General features: G+C 30.0%; 1 protein-coding gene across 2 annotated transcripts in view; it reads left to right on the top strand.

Moving 5' to 3' along the window:
* The window catches only part of LOC121120175 (NMDA receptor 2), a 164,638-nt gene that overhangs the window by 125,619 nt on the left and 18,236 nt on the right, over positions 1-20,783 (top strand). For both annotated transcript variants that reach the window (XM_071889693.1, XM_071889694.1), the window contains one exon: positions 12,340-12,569. In XM_071889693.1, coding sequence (XP_071745794.1) covers positions 12,340-12,569 — 230 coding nt within the window. The remainder of the gene's footprint in view (positions 1-12,339; positions 12,570-20,783) is intronic.

Here is a 20,783-nt window from a genome sequence, read left to right as displayed (position 1 = left end):
TAATGTATGTATTGTTCAATTTTATTGTCTTTTATATACTCAGTCAAAATATAAGGCAATACATATATACAGAGACAATTGCACATAATACGTAAAGACAACACTAATCCAATAGTCGAACCCAGCGTCCACTACGAAATACTAAAGTTTGATTGAAAATTCCGTGCAAAGTCAGAGAGATAGCACAACTGGCTTCAGTGTCACTTGTCCACATATTGAAACCAATTATAATATGCTGTAATATAAGGTGCAGAGTCCCCATAATGTTTATCAAGCTTCTTTTTAGTCTCCAGAGGTGTTTTGCGTTTCATAAAGTATTGTTTAATAAACACACGAAATTCTTTTTCGTCCATTTTTTAAAAATTACTCCTTTTTCTCGATTTAAACGAATGTCAAATAGAAAGAAATAGACCGATCTGGATGAAATTTAGTGTGTCTTCGTCCAAGAGCAGGGGCGTTCACAGGGGGAAGGCTGGAGGTTTGTAACCCCTCCCCCAAATGAAGGAATTTTGGATTCTTAATAGAAAATTTGATATTTGACATTTTTTTCTAAAGAATTTCTTTTTTTGTGAACAGCTCTGGGTTTTTGAAAAAAAATTTAATTTTTGAAAATAGCTATGGATTTTTGAAATTTTTTCCAAAAATATAGTTTTTTGAGAATTTCTATAGATTTTAAAATTTTTTTACCAAAAAGTTTAATTTTTGTGAGTAGTTGTGGATTTTTGAAATTTTTGAGAACAAATATAGATTTTGAATTTTTTTCAAAAATTTAATTGTTTGTAAAAAGAACGAATTTTTGAAGAAAAAAAATTCAGAAAAATTTAATATTTCAAAAATTATCATTTTTGATTTTTTTTTTTTTTTTTTTAAACTTCCTCCAATGATGACTCAATATTTTCACCACTCCAAAAATTTCAGATGGACCCATACAGATCCGTTCAGTAAATTGAAAACCAATTGAGTTTTGATTTGTTATAGTCTAATTAAGCCTGAATTTATGAAATAATTTAAGAGAATACACATGTTTCAATTGGCCCCCTCAATACCAGATTAAATCCAAAATTTGAAAGATATGAAATAAATTTTGTAGCTTTATACTTTTTGATGTTAAAGAAATAGGCTATGTTGCAACTGTCTCCGGTCTTGCTTGACTCTTATTTATAAACCTGAATTCCTTAATCCAATGTCTTCCATTCGAATTTCAAAGATTATTTTCTCCTTTTTTGATCAGTTTTTATCATTTATCTTTATAAATAGTCCTGTATGTTTATAGTTATAGTGTATAGATATTCAAGTTAGATCATAAATTCAAATTATTGTAGACGAACCATATGAATTTATTCATTATTACACGACATACGAGACTCAAAATATCATATTTCAAATTATTAATATTTTTTTTTTTTTTTCAAATGGTTTAATTAAAGTAAATTCAAATATATGAGGATGATCAAATAAGCCTGCTTGCTGATTTATTTATTTTTTCATATCATTTATATATATATATTTATTATAGTATCTTATTACATTCTTTCAAACCCTTTCATCTAAAATAATTGATTTTCTTACAAGAGAAGCCATTTCTACGTAATTGATTTTGAGTCACAATATCCTCATTTCATGTATGCATTTGATAGAATATCATGTACAGTATGCTCAAATTTTGATGGTGGTATTAAAAATATCCGTTTTATAGTTAAAAAAAAATATTTTTGGTCGGAATAAAATGAAATTTGGCTAATACAATCATTAGGGAATATTGAATTTTTCTGATGCAATTTTCGATCATTGCATCATACATCAGTATAGAAGGGCTCAGAAAACACTAAAGGATGTTCGTTGAAATTCAATATCCGAAATAGTGAGAAAGCACTCTTTAGAGACCAGGGGCAATACTGTTGGTATGATAGAGGATGGATCAAGCCAGAGAGACTTTGCTCAACGGTTACCGATTCCTTTCAGTACCATTGATAATTGGTGTAAGAAAAGGAAGGATGGACAACCCTTTGCAAATCAGAAGGGTCGAGGAAGGAAGAAAAAAATTAGCAAAGTTCCCAAACTGGTGATTTCAAAATCTTTGGCCAGATTTAGCAATCCACAAGAAAACTTGTAGCATGATTGACTTCAAAGGGATATCCAATATCCAAGTCATCTGTCCACAACTACCAGAGGTACTCTTTTAATGCCTTGCCATACAAACCTCGTCTTCATCCCAAAACTTTCAGAAAACCAAAGGAATTATGTCGTGAGCGGAAACACTGGACTGTAGATGGCAGGAAATGTATCCTCTTCATTGATGAAAGTTCATTTGAGCTATTTCATGCCCCAAATCTCCCAAAGATCGGGTTTGTCAAGAGATAAGGGAGACGTGGAAATTGTGAAATTTCCTCTGAAAATTCAGGTTTGGGTCGTTATCAGCTACCAGGCAGTGTCAGATATTCCCCTGATTCCACAAAACCAAACTCTGACGCCCGAATTATGTAACAGAGATCCTAGCAAGTCTCTAATGTCAGCTTTGTCTCTTACTGAAGAAACTGGACCTCCTTTGAAGAAGACAATGTTGTCTGACACATCAAGAGTCCTTTTCCAGTAGGATAGTGCCCTGCTCACCACTCCAAAAAGGCACAAAAGTGGTGTTCAGACAACTTGGATTCTTTCTGGGGCAAAAGCACATACCCTGCCCACAGTCCTGATTTGATCCCGTTGAAAGTTTGTGTGTCTTGGTGCAGAGGGAACTCAAATCAAAAAGCGCGAGCAACTTCAGAGGATGAAATTTAAAAAAACTCACAAAAGCTTCGGAAAAAATTTCTCCAGATACTTTGAATAATTTATATGAAAGGATGCCAAAAAGCATAAAAAAAGCATTAAGCTTAAAGTTTGTCATATTGGGAAGTAAATAAAGTTTTTCGCCAAAAAAATCACTTGTTTAGGTTATTTCATGATATTTTTTTAAACCACCATCAATTTTTGGACATACTGTATTAGGGTGTCCCAAAGTTAAGATTTATTTTAATGTATAACGTCTATTTTTTCTTTTTAATCTTAGCTACACAAACATTAAAAAGAAACGTATCCAAAAACGTGGTTCCTAATCTGTTTACCTCCATTACCTATTTTTCTTGTTTTTATTGAAGTTTTCACTTTATATACCCACATGAGAAAACAATATATGAAGGAAAAAGGATCACTTAAAAAATAACATAAATAAATATTTTTTTGTATCATTATCCCTCTCCTAAAAAAAACCTACCTAATCATTACATACATATGTATTACAAAGCAAAAACAACTAAATATAATCTGTCAACAAACAAAATATTAATTTCATAATTTCAATGAAGCCATTCCCTCCCAAAATGGTATAACTTTTATAAAAGTCAATTAATTAGATGCCATCTTTAAAAAAAAGGTAATATGAAAAAAAAATAATAATAATCGGCTTTATAGAAAATAAATTATGATAGACTAGTATTTTCTTTTTCATACAGATGGAATTTCTTTACGAGAACTCAATTCCATCTACGATATTTTAAATTCTCCTATAATAAGACTCACTACTCTAGAACAAGGATAATCCATGATTGAGGCAGACCAGGACATTTCATTCTTAAATACAAATATTTATCTTTGTCTTTAAGTAAATAAATGTGGATTAAAAATTTATTATGTCTAATCCCAATCACCTCAGAGTATTTGTTCAAAATAGGAATAGTATTCTTAGTTCTTATAGTTGTTATACCAACAAAACTTCCATTTTAGAGAGAGATGGAATACAGTGTAAAAAAGATTGGAATTAGTATATTTTAGGTATTTATGTAAGTTTTTATCAAAAAAGTAATTTATCTATATTAATAAAGTAAAATTTGACCCTTCGTTTGTCTGTTGAGGACTTTTTTTTTAAATGAATGTGTTTAGCTAAGGCTAAGTGCGTCATATTGTAGCAGAAAAAAGGACAGTACATATATAAAATAATGAATGTACCTTTATGATGACCTTTATCGGCATTAAACTCATTTTTGAATGAGTGCTTAATACCTAAAAGTTGGTTCATTGGATTTATTGAGCACGTATATCTTCTCCTTTTTTATTGTTACTATAAGACTATTTTTTGTAGAGCAACGGGAAAAGTAGAACTAAGTGTAATTGTCCAATGGTCCCTTCTCTATTTCCCGTATCGTTTTAGTTTGACCTTTAGTAGTGTGTCGGGCAAAGAAGTAAACCAGAACTATGAAATCAACTCCACAAAATCCACGAACAACAATACAACCTAATTTTGAGAAATTTTAGAATTTCTACATAAAGATAATAGTATTAACAAAAAGGAAAAAGATATGTAGTTGAAATGCGTTCGTAAACATATCAATGAACCCAGCTTTAGAACTGTATGACTATTTGATCTAAGAAATAACAATGTAGCAACAAGCGTTTATAGCTACAGTTCAGCACATCATATTAAAAAATAGAATAAAAGTGGAGTACAAGTATAAAATAAATAATAATGAATATTACTTTAGATGAAGTGTTATTTTAAACCTGGTACCCCGACAACACTTCATCAAGTAATCTATACGAATTAGTTTTAATCGATGAGATTTATAACAGAATTAATTGAATAATTTAGTTTTTTGGTTGGTTAATGATAGGTAAAATTACTTATCTTATTTAATTTGACCCACTAAGTGAAAATAAATTTATGAAGTTCTTATCTATTAAGGTATTAAATTAAATAGTAGTCATTAACAAAGTCTACTGCATTAATGTCATACTTTATTAAAAGCGTAGCTCTATATTTGTTTACATTATAAATAAAATAAAATTAGGTTAGAATGATACTTGGCTCAACGTAACTCTTATTACTTTATATTATGAGTTAAATCCATACTGGTTTTTTTAAATAAGGAATCAATTAGATCTATACAATTGATTATTCAAATGTAAAGTAATAATGGAACCTTCCCTTTTATGTTCCTACTATAAAAAAATTTATAAATGTCCAATGGAAAATTTAAAAGCAAAGATATCTATATTTGAAAAAAAAAATGATTGGCAGATCCCTGAAGCATTTCAATGGGTAACTAAGAATGAATTAAAGAAAGATGCTGATACACGCAAGAAGAATATTTTTTAAATTATGAAAGGAAAAAAAGCTGATGCCTTTAAATAAAGAGACAAAGTTTGATAAGAGTAAGAGATCAAGAGCCTGATGAAACTCTAAGCAATGCTTGTTACTCCACCTAGTATGTAATGAGGGCGCCCTAATATACATTCATTTTATATATGAGTATGTAATTTTTTTTTAAAAAGAATACATTTATTGTATTACAAACAAAGTTGAAAATAAAAAAGTATTTTATTAATAATAGATATTAATGACACATTTTCCATTCTGCATACGGATAAAGATAAATATTAAATTGAGTATGTAAGCAAAAGTATATGATAATAATAAATATACAAATAATAAAGAGTAACATTTTCTAAAGATAATTAAATAGTAATCATTTTTTTTAATTATAAGATTGACCTTAAATTAATGGGGATGGAGGGGAAGGGGGGAGGATTTGGGATTTCACAATTCGAATTATTTAAAAACAAACATGTATTTTTTCTTTTATAATATGACACCTGAGGATATACATTATTATAGTAATAAAGAAAAAGTAGAGAGGAAATAAAGCAGATTATTCCCTTAGACAGTGATACTAAACTAAGAGATAACGGGTATTTTGGTATAACTTTGGCTACAAAATGTATTCGCATATTATATTTGGTTTTATATATATATATCTGTGGGTAGAAGGACAAAATGTCCTTGGTCAAAATTATACCTAGAACCAAATCCCTGCTGGACAAAAAAATAGCCCAATCCACTTAATATTTGTCACTTTTTTGAGTTGATTACTAAATCATTTTTAAGCTTTCGTAAAATAAATACAAAACAAGCTGAGTTATGAGTCCTCTTCACAACAAGTTTGCGGGGAAAGCACTCAAAGCGAATGAAAATGGCTGAATGTTATTTATGTTGAATTCGTGCCTAATATATATAAAAATAAAAAGCAAGATACAAGTACTGGTCTATAAAAATCTGAATTATTTGAATTTTAAACTTCAACAGGATATAATTTATTAATAAATATAGAATTTCAACAAAATTAATACGTTAATCAGATGTGTGTCTGAGCATTAATGTAGCCGCCCTCAGTAAAATTGTAGGCTTCCAGGCGGCGTCAGATAGCCTGGCGCCCGCTATGGATGTAGTCCTCTGTCATTGTGTCCCGTCGCTGTGTGATAGTGAGTATAAGGGCCTCGTTATTTGTAATACAAACACTAAAGGCCTACCGAATGATAAGTTCGTCTTTGGTGTTGCAAGGGATTCGGTTGGTTTGTCGTTCGATCGTTCCCACACACAAACAAAAAATCCATCGGATTCAGATCCAAAGAGTTGGAAGTCAAAAAGTCTAGCAAGATGAAGTAGTCAAAATTGTCTTGGAGCCATCTGAGACCTTTTTTTTCACTTGCTGTTGCCTCAAAATCACATATAGAGTCCTCAAATTTCCTTCTAACCTTGTGAACGAATGTCTCATTCAGGCCCAGAGTTCGAGTAATTATTATGTTTTCACTCGCTTCGCAGATTTCAAAGAGGGATCCGTGCCTTTACCAAATATTTGAGACATCGAATTCGTCAATTGATTCCATTTTTTTCCAACTGGTGCAACTTTGAACAAGCTATCTAACAAAGAGAGTGTGCCAAAGTTGTGACATGGATAGTTTGCGCACCCTGCATATACAAATGTGTAGCTTTGTCGTTGTCATAGTAATAGATTGAAGGAGTATTTATTTATTTTTTTATTTTTTACAATTTCCGACATTTTACCATTTTATATCTACTTCAATTTGATAAAAACATAATTTTTTGGATAATGTAAACCTTATAATATAATGATTAAAAATCGTAAAAAATGTATTTACATACATATGTAGTACAGAGTAACAACAATGAATAATTTTAATATAAAAAAGTTGTGCCTTTTTCTCATAGTAATAATTTTATTAAAATACACAGTTGGGTGATTTTTTAATTAAACTTCCTTGCATTTTTGTAGATATGTTCGTGGGAAAGCTCACTATGCATTTGTTTATTGTCATACAATGTTCAATTACGTATCCATACCTAAAAAGATTTTACATAACAATTTTGCATCAGTCTTGAAACGTTCAAGAAATATTGCCCTGGAGAAAATTGCCAGTGTCGAAAATTTCTGTTGGGAAAATAACCCGTTATTTATCAACAAAATAATTTATATCAGCCCAAAACTTGTTTTTTACAAGTACAAGACCACCAAGCCGGTTAAAAACCCTCACCGCCGCTTTGAAAAGCATTTAGGTTCCCTCCAAAAACTTCAGAATGAACCCCGAGTCCATAGGTTGATCAAGGATACGTCAAAGACACCAAGCAGGATAACATCTACTGCCGCTGCTTCAAAAGGAATACAGGTTCCTTCCAAATGCTCAAACATAAAACCCGGGCCCATGGGCTAATTTTGTCTACGACAGGGTCCCCCAACAGGCTAAAAAACCCCACCAACACTTCACGAAGCATTTTCCTATCAATTACTAACAAAATCAGAATATATCACCCAAAACTTGTTTTGTGCAATAGAATCTACACAGGGAGGCTAAAATACTTCACAACCCATTTAGGATCCCTCCAAATACTTCAAAATGAACCCAAACGTCCAAGTTTTTAACTTGTTTGGTGTCTGTGCCGTAGCCTAAATTAGCCCATGGGAACGTGGTTCATTTTGAAGTATTAAAAGGGAGCCTAAATGTTTTGTGAAGTGTTTGGGGGCAGTTTTTAACTGTTTGATTTACATGCTATCACCCAAAACTTGTTTTGGGTGTGAAATATTCTGATTTTGTTAGTCATTGACGGGGAATTTTAACAATGGCAATTTTCCACACTGTTAATTTTCTGCAGATCAATTTTCACCAATGGCAATTTTCTCCAAGGCAATTTTCCGTGCGTGGTCTAGAAATATTATGTAGTTATGTTTAGATAATTAAATGATAACTATCAGTAGAGATGTAAAAAAAAAAAATTCAATTCGGAATTGAGTAAAAATCAGTCATGAGATATTGTCATAAAAATATTGTAAGCCTGACACATCATCTGATGACTTTCCAGTTTAAAAAAAGAGAAGAAATATGAAGGCAAAAGTTATTTTACTGCTTTATCTCCAAGAAAATGTTGTTACCCCAGAGGTTGGTTTTTAACTACGGGGAATTCCATTGAGGTTGTTCTATGGTGCAAATTGAGGTTATATTTATATAAAAATAGTCAATTACATATAATGTGAATTATTTTTAAAAAGTATCCTTGAATAAAGAGCTTTTTGATTTTTTTTAAATTTTACTTTAAACCAAAATTGATGATTAAATTTTTTCAGCTCAATACAATGCAACAAAAAAGAAATGTAAAGACACATTTGCCACAGTAAGAGTATATGGCATTTTTTATATTTTTTCAACGCAAATAATATAATTGATAAATTTTAACTCATTTAAATCGTCAAAAAAATCAGTGTTGAGCCCTAAAAATCAATATTGATTGAGGTCTACGAATATTATAACCGTATTTTATAATTTATTCATGGATAGAGATATAAAAAAGAGATATTTCCGGCAAGTACTCGCAGTTTTAGAAACAAATATATTCCTTCTCACAATTCCAAACGTATTATGGACAAATATTAAGGTTGTGCTACTGATCTAAGGATGTAACATATTTGTAACTACATTATAGAACCTACAGAAAAATAACTATTTACTAGTAACCTCTATGGGCTAGTTTGTGCATTTTTTAACTCCTTGAAAATTATTTAGTTTCATGAAGTGATATTGAGAATTGAAGCTGTTATTTTTCTTTTTTTGTAAAGTTAAAAATCTTTTCCAACTTTTGCCTCCCACTTCATAAAAAAACTAATTATACTTCATAAATTTTAATGTTGGCAATTTTTTAGTCTGCTTAACTCATAAATAGGGCAACTAGGCTTGCTCTTCATCAACCTACAATTACATTACATAGACTGCATACTTAATCATTACTCTTGATCAAGATTATTTCTATGTTTATACATAGTTAATAATTCGCTATGGAACAGCATTTTCGCTCGCCGGCTAAAGCCCACATTTTGCATTGTTATTTAAACCATAAAACACGAAAATAACCATTAAGTTTTTCAATTGCAGTAGATTTGGCATTCTACGTCTATTTATCTATCATGTTTTGAGTATCATTTCGATAAAGAAGCAATATTTTAAAATGAATAATCTCATATATTAAAATTGAAGGTACTTATAATTAATAGAAAACATTGCACCATTCAAAAAATAAATTATTTACTAAATTATCTGGACACCTTTCATAACAAATATATATATTATGAAAATCTGTCAATAGATTATTTCATGATTTATAAACAATAAAAGCTCATTTTCCTAAGAAACATCTAAAAAAATACTAAGAAGCTCCTTAAAATATCAATGAAGATTCAATTATCCTACTATCTTATTATGAAATCGAATTTATGTTTGAATTGATGAAACATTATATTATTGCAAGTCGAAAAAATTAACAATATATTAATTATTGCAACAAAATTCATATTTTAGAACTCCCGCCGGCTAAACCCCCCCGAATTGTATTGTAGTTTTACATTCTGTTACCTTCCTAGGTTGTTTATCCAACAAATGTTGAAATATCGTTGTAATATCTTGTTTGTATCATATTTTCCTCTGCCTTTTACGGAAATTCTTAATTTATTGGATACTTCCTGTATTCAATTTCTTGGGGAGGAGGGTACTTTAAAGGTTCCTGTGATATTAACAAATTTGAAATTTAGTATCGAGGTTTCAAATAATTTTTTGATTCCCTCTTATTTTTTATCCATCCCAGCAATGAATATATACAAGAAAAGACAAAAAGGGTTATTTCTTATAATTGATCAAACATGTCTTATTTGATAATTATAATTTATTAATTATGAACGGATTTGTGATAAATATATTCTTTAATTCATAGAGGCCACAATATGCATAAGGATTAAGCAAAGATATTAGTCGACATTAGGGGTATAATATGAATCTATTACAGCCTATCTATGCTGAACTACCAATTGAAATCCTTTTGTCGTTTCAGTCTACAAAAATCCAAAAGAAAGTAGCAAGAAGAAAAAAATGGATATCAAATCTTAAATATCTTCCTAATGTGAAACCTTCTGACCATTCTGTATGTGAAAATCATTTTGAATCATAATTCCCTTTCCATAAATCTTAAATCATATACAAAAAGTATATGAATAATGAAGTAAATAAAAGTAAAAACAGTACAGTACTTGACCCAGTCACGGGAAAACAGAAAACGATTCTCCAAAATGCTTGAAATAATAAAAACTCTAGTGGACAAAGAAAGTAAATTTTGACCAAGATATTTTTTTTCACTAATAATAACGTTAGCTTTCGATACATCAGTTGGTTTAATGCTTCAATAGAGACGACAAAGGGATTTTGATAGGCAGTTTGACATAGTTGGGCTGTGATATATAAAGAAGGGATCCCTCCGAAGAAAAAATTAAGTATAGAGATTTAAAAAGGAAAAACGTGTGCTCTTTCTTCTTTTTTATTCATTATTTAATCAATTGTGGGGTTTAACATCTCCCTCTATAAGAAGAAATATTGCCTATCTTTGCTGTAAACTGATTCAAAAATGCTTAATAAAGTAATTATAATCATAATATTTTCCCTTTACTAATGCTGTTTTAGGTAGAAAATGTTCTTTTCTTTATATCAGTAATTCATTTCTCCCCAAATTCAATAAGCAGCTGTTATTAACAAGTGTCTTCATTCAGGGACAATATATTTCTCGCTCTCGCCTTCTCCTTGGGCTCTTCTCAAGTAAAAGATTAAAACATTCAGTCTCCTGCAATGACATCAGCTATGCAAAAAGGTAAAAGTTAGAGATACTTGAATACCTTGAGATACAGGACACAGGGGGCCCAACATACAAAAGAGATTTTATTAATATTTGAGGTAGTTGAAAGCCAGACACTCTTCAAGTTTATTTATTAATATATATTTCTTATAGGATAAATTGCTTTGACTTATGAGCAACGTCTAGGGACGAGATTATTTTTTCTCTGGTAAAAAGCTGTACCTATAATAATTTCAATCTCAGCTAAAGGAAAGACCCATAATATTTAATCAAAGTCGAATATTATTTCTCTAGTTGGAATTACTGATATCATTGAAGAATTACCTGTTAATCTAATGAAAAAAATGTTAAGTCAGGGGCGTCAGCAGGAGGTGCGCTGGAGAGGATGTAGCCTCTCCTCCCCATCTCCCCCCAAAAAAAAAAAAAGAAATAAGGAATTTGAGTATTTTATGAAAAAAATAATATTTGAAATTTAATTTAATATTTCTAATTTTTTGAAATTATCTCTGGATTTTGAAATTTTTCGCCAAAATTTTTGGATTTTTTTGAAAAAATCCCCCCTCAAAAAAATATAATCCTGTGGACGCCCTTGTATACCTTTTCTGTCAGAATATACATATATTTGCCTAACCCTACGTGCATCTTGTCATCTCTATAGATCTACATATTAATATGCAAAAGTGACATAATATATGTTTGTAAGTAATATGATCATAACGTCTTTCAAATGTGACAAATATTCAAATTACATATAAAGTATGTATATGTTACTGCATAAAAGAGTTTTTTTATATATTAGAACTTATAAATATAAATATATAGCACATACATTTAGTTATCAACATATGAGTGTTACTCCTTCATCAACAGTATGTTATAAATCCCAAAAATCATTACTTAACATGTATAGAAAAGAGGATTTATAGATGGGTTTTTTTTCCTTGAGTTATTATTTATGTATATCTCTCGACATATTGTATATATATATATATTTTTAACATAGAATTTATGTTTTTTCTTGAAGTTTCTTGAATAAGTTTACTTTTTACAAGTTTTTTATTCCATAATGTTATTTTCAAACATTTGCAGAATAATTTATTATTTGTATCAAAAGAAAAAACCATTGGCACTTGGACTAAAAAAATAATTGGTGGTCGATCAGATATATAAGATATAAAAGTTGACAGATAAATGAGTATCATGGTTTTTCCATCGAAAAAAAACAAAAATGAAGATCTATTTTCTTTTATTAAAAGTTAAATACAACGACATTAAATTCCTCATTGTTATTTAAATGAAAATGTTCCACCTATCATACTTTGCATTAAAATTAATATTTCTTATTTTAGCTTCAAAATTCAAGTGGAAGTGAAGGTGACGTCACGTGAGGAAATGGCGATAGTAAAGCACTCAGAGACCCGAATTCTCTTACTTTATTCCACGCGTGCTGAGGGTGAGAATATTATGAGATGGGCAAAGGAATTTGATTTAACTGGGAATTCCTATGTATGGATCACAACACAGAGTGTCATTGGTGAAGGGCGGGAGGCTTTACCAGAGTTCCCAGCCGGGATGTTGGGTAGGTTGATTTTTTTCACACTGGCCATATCCATACTTTTCATACTAATTGGGATTGTTATAATGTCCTGATTATGAAGTATTATCAAGATATTATTTGAATTAAGGGCAGGGGGGATACTTTTTGGGGGTCTGACTTAATTTTCCCAGACAAAAGTTGGTTAACAATCTTTTTTTTAATATGTTACACTAAAATAGTGCTATACATTGATGCAAGTTTTGTCTATGTACTTTATGGGTTGAAATAAACCATAAAATCAACGTTTTTTGGGGCGACTTTTGGGGGTGAGGGTCTGACCCTACTTTTCCAATGGAATTTTTTTGTCAGTCTTTTTTTTTTATGATGTCCTGACATAGTACTATACATTGGTGCAAGTTTTGTCCATGTACCTTTTGGGGTGAAAAAATCAGTCCGGAGGCCATTTTCAGGGGGTCTGGAGGCCAGATCCAGCAGAGGCGGTCAGATATAACAGCAAAGTATATATATATATATATAACATAACATTAAATAGATCCTTTTTTTATAAAAATTTCGATAATGTTTAAGGTTATGTTCTTAAAGTCCTAAAGCTCCCTGTTGTATTATTTTAGGGAGAGAAAATGAATATTTCTATGAAAAGGAAAACCATCTACATTTTAAATAGCATAAGGGCACGAACATATCATAATTATATTTAAACTCATTTATACGTATTTTATAATGCATTTTTAAAACAATTTATATCCAAGATAGACGAGAATGCTTACACATAAGTGAACATTTTAATACTACAATTCTATCTTATCTATAAAATTGAAGTGAATAAACATATTTAGGGTCGTAATTCCTAAGCTTTTTTAGCCTGGGAGTTTTTTGTTAATAACTTTAACCGTATTTTTTATTTTTAACGTTGTTATGATTATTCCTTCGCCAATGTTGCTCTTGACTTGATGATGACAAAAGAATAATTCCTAAATAATGTAACCATGTGTGTTCTAATTATACTCTAAATATATTTACAGTGTTTTTAAAAGAATGTTCATGAATGACAGAGAGTAACGCTGAGGAGTCCTTGTTGGATTTAGAGTATAATTGAAGATTGAAAACAGAGTAATTCCTAGCTATATCTTTACTTGATACGGAATAGGATTTCCTTCATCTCACAGATAATTTAATGAATGTCACAACAACTAAGCTGCTCTCCTCTCAAACACTCGTCAAATTGTCAGGCTTGCCATTCAATTTACGTTTTCTTCTTCTTTTTTTATTCCGAAAATACTTCCGATTTAAACTCTATAAAAACTATATTGTAGTATAGTAGGAAGTACCCTTTTTATTTATTTTATTTCGAATTATTTTATTAGTACTTTAAATGACTCCAGAATTTAGTAACATTTGTCTATAGACAACAAAATACTATATAAATTGGTTCCTTTTTTAACCATAATGAAGGAAGATACATAAGACAAACTCACTAAACCACTTTATAATTCCCTTTTTTTAATTCGTATTCAATAGGCTTAGCCCCCCCCATACCCCCCCCAGCATGTTCTCCCTTTTTCCGTTATTACAATAATTTGTTTTTGGATTTTTAATTTTTTTGTTGCATTTTCGAATAAACAGAGTTCAGGAATCTGGTCGGATCAGAATGAAAAATAGTCCTAGGTATCAAACCAGCTTACTTTGATAACAGGAATGTTGAGCTACTTTATGGATTTGTAAAAAAAATAGATATATATATAACAATAACTATCACCAAATATATTATTTGAATAACATTTTGTAATAAAAATCAATCATCGATTCCCGCAACCTAAAAGTAAATAACATTAACCCTCAGATATTTCCCTTCAAATTCAAACACCAGTACTTTTCTAAGGTGTTAATCCATCCCAACATTAACATGGATAATTTAGTAACATAAAATGTATTAATTATTTATCACAAGTAGTTTTTATATATAATACTAGTGAATATCAGTGAACAAATTGAATTTACAGGTATAAAATATAATCTAAAATATTAGTTTGAGAAAGAATATTAAATTTTGTAGACTGAATGTACTGTACAAGGATATATTATTTTCTAAATTAATAAACTATTATCAGACAAGACAATACTCAATAAAGGTGGCTTCACAAAAGTGTTTATGAACTCATTTAACACGCATATTTTATTCCTTTTTCTTGTTATTAATAGCGGTAGTACCCTGCATTTCCCGGAGTAATTAGACGTAGGCTAATAGACAAGTTTTGTTTTAAGAATATACAAAATAACTCTCCTATAGATCCTCAGTCTTACTCTGTTTTTCATGGACACACTCACTAGAAAATACTCAATATTTATATAAATTCATATGTGGTCTGTCCTCAAGATTGAACGAATAATAATAAGAGTTTGAAAAAAAAATAATACTTTGGGATAACTTATGAGTACTTTAGTCTTAATAGCACTCGCTAATAAAAAAAAGAAAATCATTTTAATAAACCAGTATTATATTTAATTCAAATCTTAACATATACTGAAAATGCACATGGATTATAATATACATAAGAGACCAATAACAAAAACAAACATAAATTATGCTTTTTGTATACATGCAGACTAGACCTATTCAAAAAACACTTTTTTAAGTTCTGTTAGGTTTCCGTATTTTTTCCGATACTTTGACATGTGAGAAGAAAGCAAATCATTTTTTGGGGGTTTTTTGCTTCAATTTTTGAAAATTATCGCTTTTTTCAAAAAATAGTACTTCTTCATCAATTATTGGAAAAATAGTTGGCAACACTGGTTTTTATATATACAACTTTTTAAAGACAAGACAATTTACGTTTAAATCTATTAATGTCTTGTTTAAAAAAAAACAGTCAGTGCGATTTTTTTTGGCAAGATATTAGCTAATTTGGTGCAAGCTCAAATTATCATCCATTTTGAGCTCTTAAATCTACAAAAAGAAGAAATCACGGGTGTCAAGGTTTCAAACACTGTATTATTAAAGTGAATATTAACTAACAAACTGATTTGTCCGGATAACTCTTCCGGAGTGTCCCAAATTTTCATGTTAAGATAACCTTATTAAGTAAAATTTAAAGACTTTAATAATAAAAATTATTGTTTGTGCTAAGACAGTAGTACATTATTTTGAAAAAATATTGTCAGGTGGTTAAGCAAGATTTTATGGAACTACCAATTTACAATAAGAACGTATAAAATGCTAAAAATGCGTTATTTATATACACTTATACGGGCTCCAGATCCTCGAAACACAAGCTCTTTAGCTTGTTTAGACAAATAAGAATGACAGACAAAGAAAAAAAAGAAGCTATTGAACCTTGAAATCAAGTTAAAATAAAAATTTTGTGTCGTTTAAAACAAAAAGATGATAGATTACGCATTAAAAAATGAGGAATACATGTCAAAGCGTAGTAAAAAATACGGAAACCTAACAAAACTCAAAAAAGTGTTGTTGTTTTTTTAGTGGGTCTAATGCAGGCGCCTGCAATATTTCATTAACACGACTACATTGTTCTTAGATCAAAATATGTTTATGATATACATCATTTAATACTTGTTATCATACATTCAGACATTAACACTGACAGGCAAACACACTTTGCTTTATTAATATAGATTATCTTTACGTAGTCTGGTAACTTATAAATTTTCAAAAAAAAACTTATGAAGTGAATTGCTAAATGATAAATAAGAGGAGAAATTATGGGCGCATAAATGCTTCAGTGCACCCAATTTCAGACATCTCCAACTCCCTCTCTATTCCCCATAGGTAATGTATTTCTTTCTCTATTCGTCTCCCTTTTCATAATCATCGTTAGGGTAGATACTCGTAAATAATAAGAACGCATCAAAAAAATTCTTTAAAATCTCGAAAAATTATTATGATATGCATCATATTTACATTTTATTACATATATAATATATTAAAGTTGTATGTACATTTATTTTGCATATTTAGTTTCTAAATAAACTTATTTATTTAATATTATATTTACTTTTTATCGTTTAATACCGTGCTTCCATGTTGTTCTAGATAAGTATTAATCCAGCAATGTTCATATGGATGATGTTATTTAATTTTTGATTTTATCATTTTTTTTAACGTACAAGTTAAAAATATTATATACATATATATATATAAAGTGATTCTGTTATGATTTGGTACAGATCAGAAGTCATTTTTAACTTGATCCCAATCCTACTACATATCTCAACTGAGGGGTGCGAATGTAACCCCTTCCTACCATTTCTTAACCTCGAGAGCGGAACTATTCAAACAGTTACCTCTTGAGACATGTAACAACATTTGAGAGTCCCAATCGGGGACGGTTTTAGTGGGTACTTGCCCATAGACCAAGCTCTTGAGTGGGCCCGCACTGATAATAATTTTGTAAATAAATAAATACACCTGTATTTATTTATCCCTTGCCTGACAACTTGGTACTTGGACCTCTTAGATGAGGTTTCATATTCCAAAACAATTATAAATTTGAAAACTGAATATGACCGCTAAGTGCAGTGGCACTTTTAAAACAAGTGACAGTTAGACCAAATTTGACTTTATATACAACATAGTTACTTTTATCGTATTATACAAACTTCCCATACAAAAAGAAACAGAAAAAATACCTTAAAGCATTTTGTGGTTAGTCATTTTTTCCAAACCATGAAAGTATTATTCAATAAACGTCGGGAATTGTTCACAGCTTCTAATTAAATCAATCAACGCTGTAATGCATTTCCTGGTCCCAATTCAAGGTTCCATTCAAAAAATTGCTATTAAAACTTTTGTTAGATTTGTTGTTGTAATTATAAATTTTTCCAAGTTTTGATTTTCCTTTTTGCCCCAACTTCATTTATATTATTTGAAAAGCCCTGATCTAGGGAATTTGTATGGTTTATCAGTAAAAAAAGATCAGAATCATCCATGCATGATTCAAGATAGTAATTTAATTCAATAGGGTGTAAGAGTAAACAAAGAAGTTCAATATAAATCCACCAAATGACGTTGTTTGTAAACGCTCTACATTTTTTCTCATTACTCCTTATTAATATCTCTTAAAATATGGATTTAAAATCAAATTATTCTGACTTGACATTGACGGAGTTGAAGTGTAAACTTTCAAGAAGAGGTGACCACACTCAGGGAAGGAAAATCCAGTTGATTGAGCGTCTTCATGATGATTTCGTCGGCTCATTCTTTCAGATTCCTGAAGAGAATCCCATGCCACTATAGCAAGACTCCTCAGAATTCAGGATTATCTTGAATTCTCATATTTGGCACTATGTTGTCTACCGCCAGGTAGGGAGTAGTACTCAGAACCATAATCTTGCATCAATGCACAAAGGGATGAAGTTATGTAGCTGAGTAATGGAAGACTAGATTTCACTAAATCTGGTTATTTTTCTACCAACGAGTCTATTTTTCAACCACCAACTCTTGTTTCTGCCACTATCTCCCATCGTAAAACTCATAAGTCTTCAGCCAAAAAAAAATATTCTCATGCTACCGATAATGAAGTCAATGAGTATAACTTTTTGGGTGACTTTCCTGATGGATGTGTTGGTGAAAAAGATATTCTTGAAATTAAATGCTCCTTTTCAGGATGAAAAGAAAAATTTGTACAGGCCCCAATTTTTCATTCTTAGAAATTCGAAATTGAGAAATAAAGGGGAAAAATAATTATAATTACTTTTACCAGATTCAACGACAACTTCGTATGACTAAGAAGTCGAAATGTTTTTTCTTAGTCTACACATTTAAAGATCTATTTATTGAGGAAGCATTTTTTGACAATGAGTTATTTTCTAAAAAAAAAAATTCTTCCTCCTCTTATAAAATTTTATAATGAACATTTTGTTCAATACATATCAAGGAATATTTAATTCCGTATTTTTTAATATTTATTTAGTTATAATTCTATATTAATTTCCTCAAATACATCATATCAACATGTGTATTTTTGTGTGTTACTGTACATGTACTTATATCAGCAAAAAAGTCGTCGGCGTAAGTTCAAGGTATGTTTGTAGTAATTAATGTATCTTTCCTTTCAATTCTTTTCACGGCAATCCGCCATTTAAAGAAAGGCTACTGTCTGAAGTAAATTTGATCCCCCCTCTCCTTGAGCAACAAGGAACAATACAACAGGATGGCATATCCAGAAGATGTATTTAAAATTTAAGTGGTATAGTTTATAAGCTCAAAGCTCTCACACCCTATTGTGTAATAATTTATATGAACCCACCATAATCATATAATAAATGATTGATTAGGAACTAAATGTATCATTTGTAGATTAGTGGAAAATTTGTTGATGAAATTAGAACCCTTTGGTATAGTTTTTTTATAATAATATATGTAGCAGTGATTTTACAAAAAAAATAATAAGATAGTTTTTGAAAAAAAAGTAGAATACTTTAATTTCAAGGATTTGAAATATGCCATTAAGAGATCCGTCATATATTCTAAAAAGTATACTCTTGATGATTTTTAAAATTGGAATTACTTCACAAAACTTTAATAAAATGTGTCAAATCTATAAAAAGAATTTTAATTATATACTAAATTATTCAACCCATATGTTTTGATTTTTACTTACAAAGTAGAATAAGCTGATTATAAATATAAGTGTGCATTTTCTAAGCGAAACTTTCAATTTGCTTAAAAAAGTGTATAGATTATTAAATAAATATATGTTTTTCTTGTAATAAAATTGATGATTTTCCATTTAAAGTAATGTATCATGTTGAGTTTTGAGTTATCAAAAAATAAACATAATAAATACCAAAGCGGTAATAAAATTACCGCAATAACTTCTAAATTTGAAATCACGCAACCTGAGCACAAATTATTCTAGTCTGCAACGTATTATAATATGTTAAAGCTATTATTTCATTATTTTCTTATTTCTTAATCATATTCTTCAATCCTAGCATTGAGTGAAGAAAATAAAAAGATGGCTTTCACCGTAGGTCTGAAAGACTGATGTATCAGTCCTTAGGATCATTGAAATTTGAATGTTAATAAAGTTCGGACTGATAAAAAAAAACTGAAAGGGGCAAGGAAAAAATACTGGTAAGAGGATCAGTCCCTAGGACTGATCGAATACTATTTATTACTATTTTAAAAGTTTTAACTTATCAGCAAGCAAGGAGCACTTTAGTTTATAATCTAGCAGGTTTTAGTTTATATCTGTCAGGAGATATGTGGTGAGGCAACTAGAAATGACACTTGATTTTTTTTTTCTCAAAAAAGTATGTGATGGATTTGTATTCTTCAATTTTCCATTTCTTTTAATAGAATATTTTGATTAGCCCTGCAGAGGCCCCGTTATTCTTACTTAAAGACTACAAAAATTGACGGGGATATTAAAATAAAATAAACATCCTTATAATGTCCTTGATTTAATTTTCTTTCGATATATATATGTGGTCCATAGAGATAAAAATACTTTATATCTCTATGAATTGGTGCGTAGTGTCGGATCAGTCCTAGGGCTGATCCCCTTATAATTCTTTTTTTCCCACCCTTTTCAATCTTTTTTTTTTATCAGTCCGATCTTTTTTACCATTCAACAGTTCTCTGATACAGTCCTTGGGTCCTAGCTATCTTTTTATTTCCTTCACTCATGTCTAGGATTGAAGAATATTATAACAAGAAAATAGTGAAAGATAACTAGATTGTATAATGTTATATCTTTAAGAGCAAGACTTATGCACCTTGTTCCATAGTGGTCTATATTAAAACTATACACTTTATTATTCCTTTACACAATCATATTGTATGGCATATATATACATACCATAGCTACACATATTAACAATACAATATCTACATCATTATATAATAATCCCTTTTTCTCGAACGATAATATACTATATACAAAACATGATCCGTTTATTTGGGTTGTTTCTCAATTTCATTTTACAAACAATATTTTCATATCCTCTTTTACTGTCTTTCTTGTCCTCTTCTCCATTAAACAAACGTAGAAACTTCTTATTCCTCCGATAAATTCTCCCATTATCGAGACGAATGAGATAAGTTCTACTATTTTGTTTAATGATTTTTCCAATATCGTTCCACTTTTTTGAAACGGAACTTTGAATCTGTACTGTCCTCCAAACCTCCAGAACTTAGAGTGTTTATTATAATATTTTTTTGATCTCTCCCTCTCTCTCTAATTGTATTGCTTTTACTACATCGTGATTGTCCAA

The sequence above is a fragment of the Lepeophtheirus salmonis genome, chromosome 6, assembly GCF_016086655.4.
Source record: "Lepeophtheirus salmonis chromosome 6, UVic_Lsal_1.4, whole genome shotgun sequence".
NCBI classification, from domain to species: domain Eukaryota; kingdom Metazoa; phylum Arthropoda; class Copepoda; order Siphonostomatoida; family Caligidae; genus Lepeophtheirus; species Lepeophtheirus salmonis.
The sequence above is the reverse complement of the archived record's forward strand: the minus strand, read 5'-3'. Positions and strand labels throughout refer to the sequence as shown.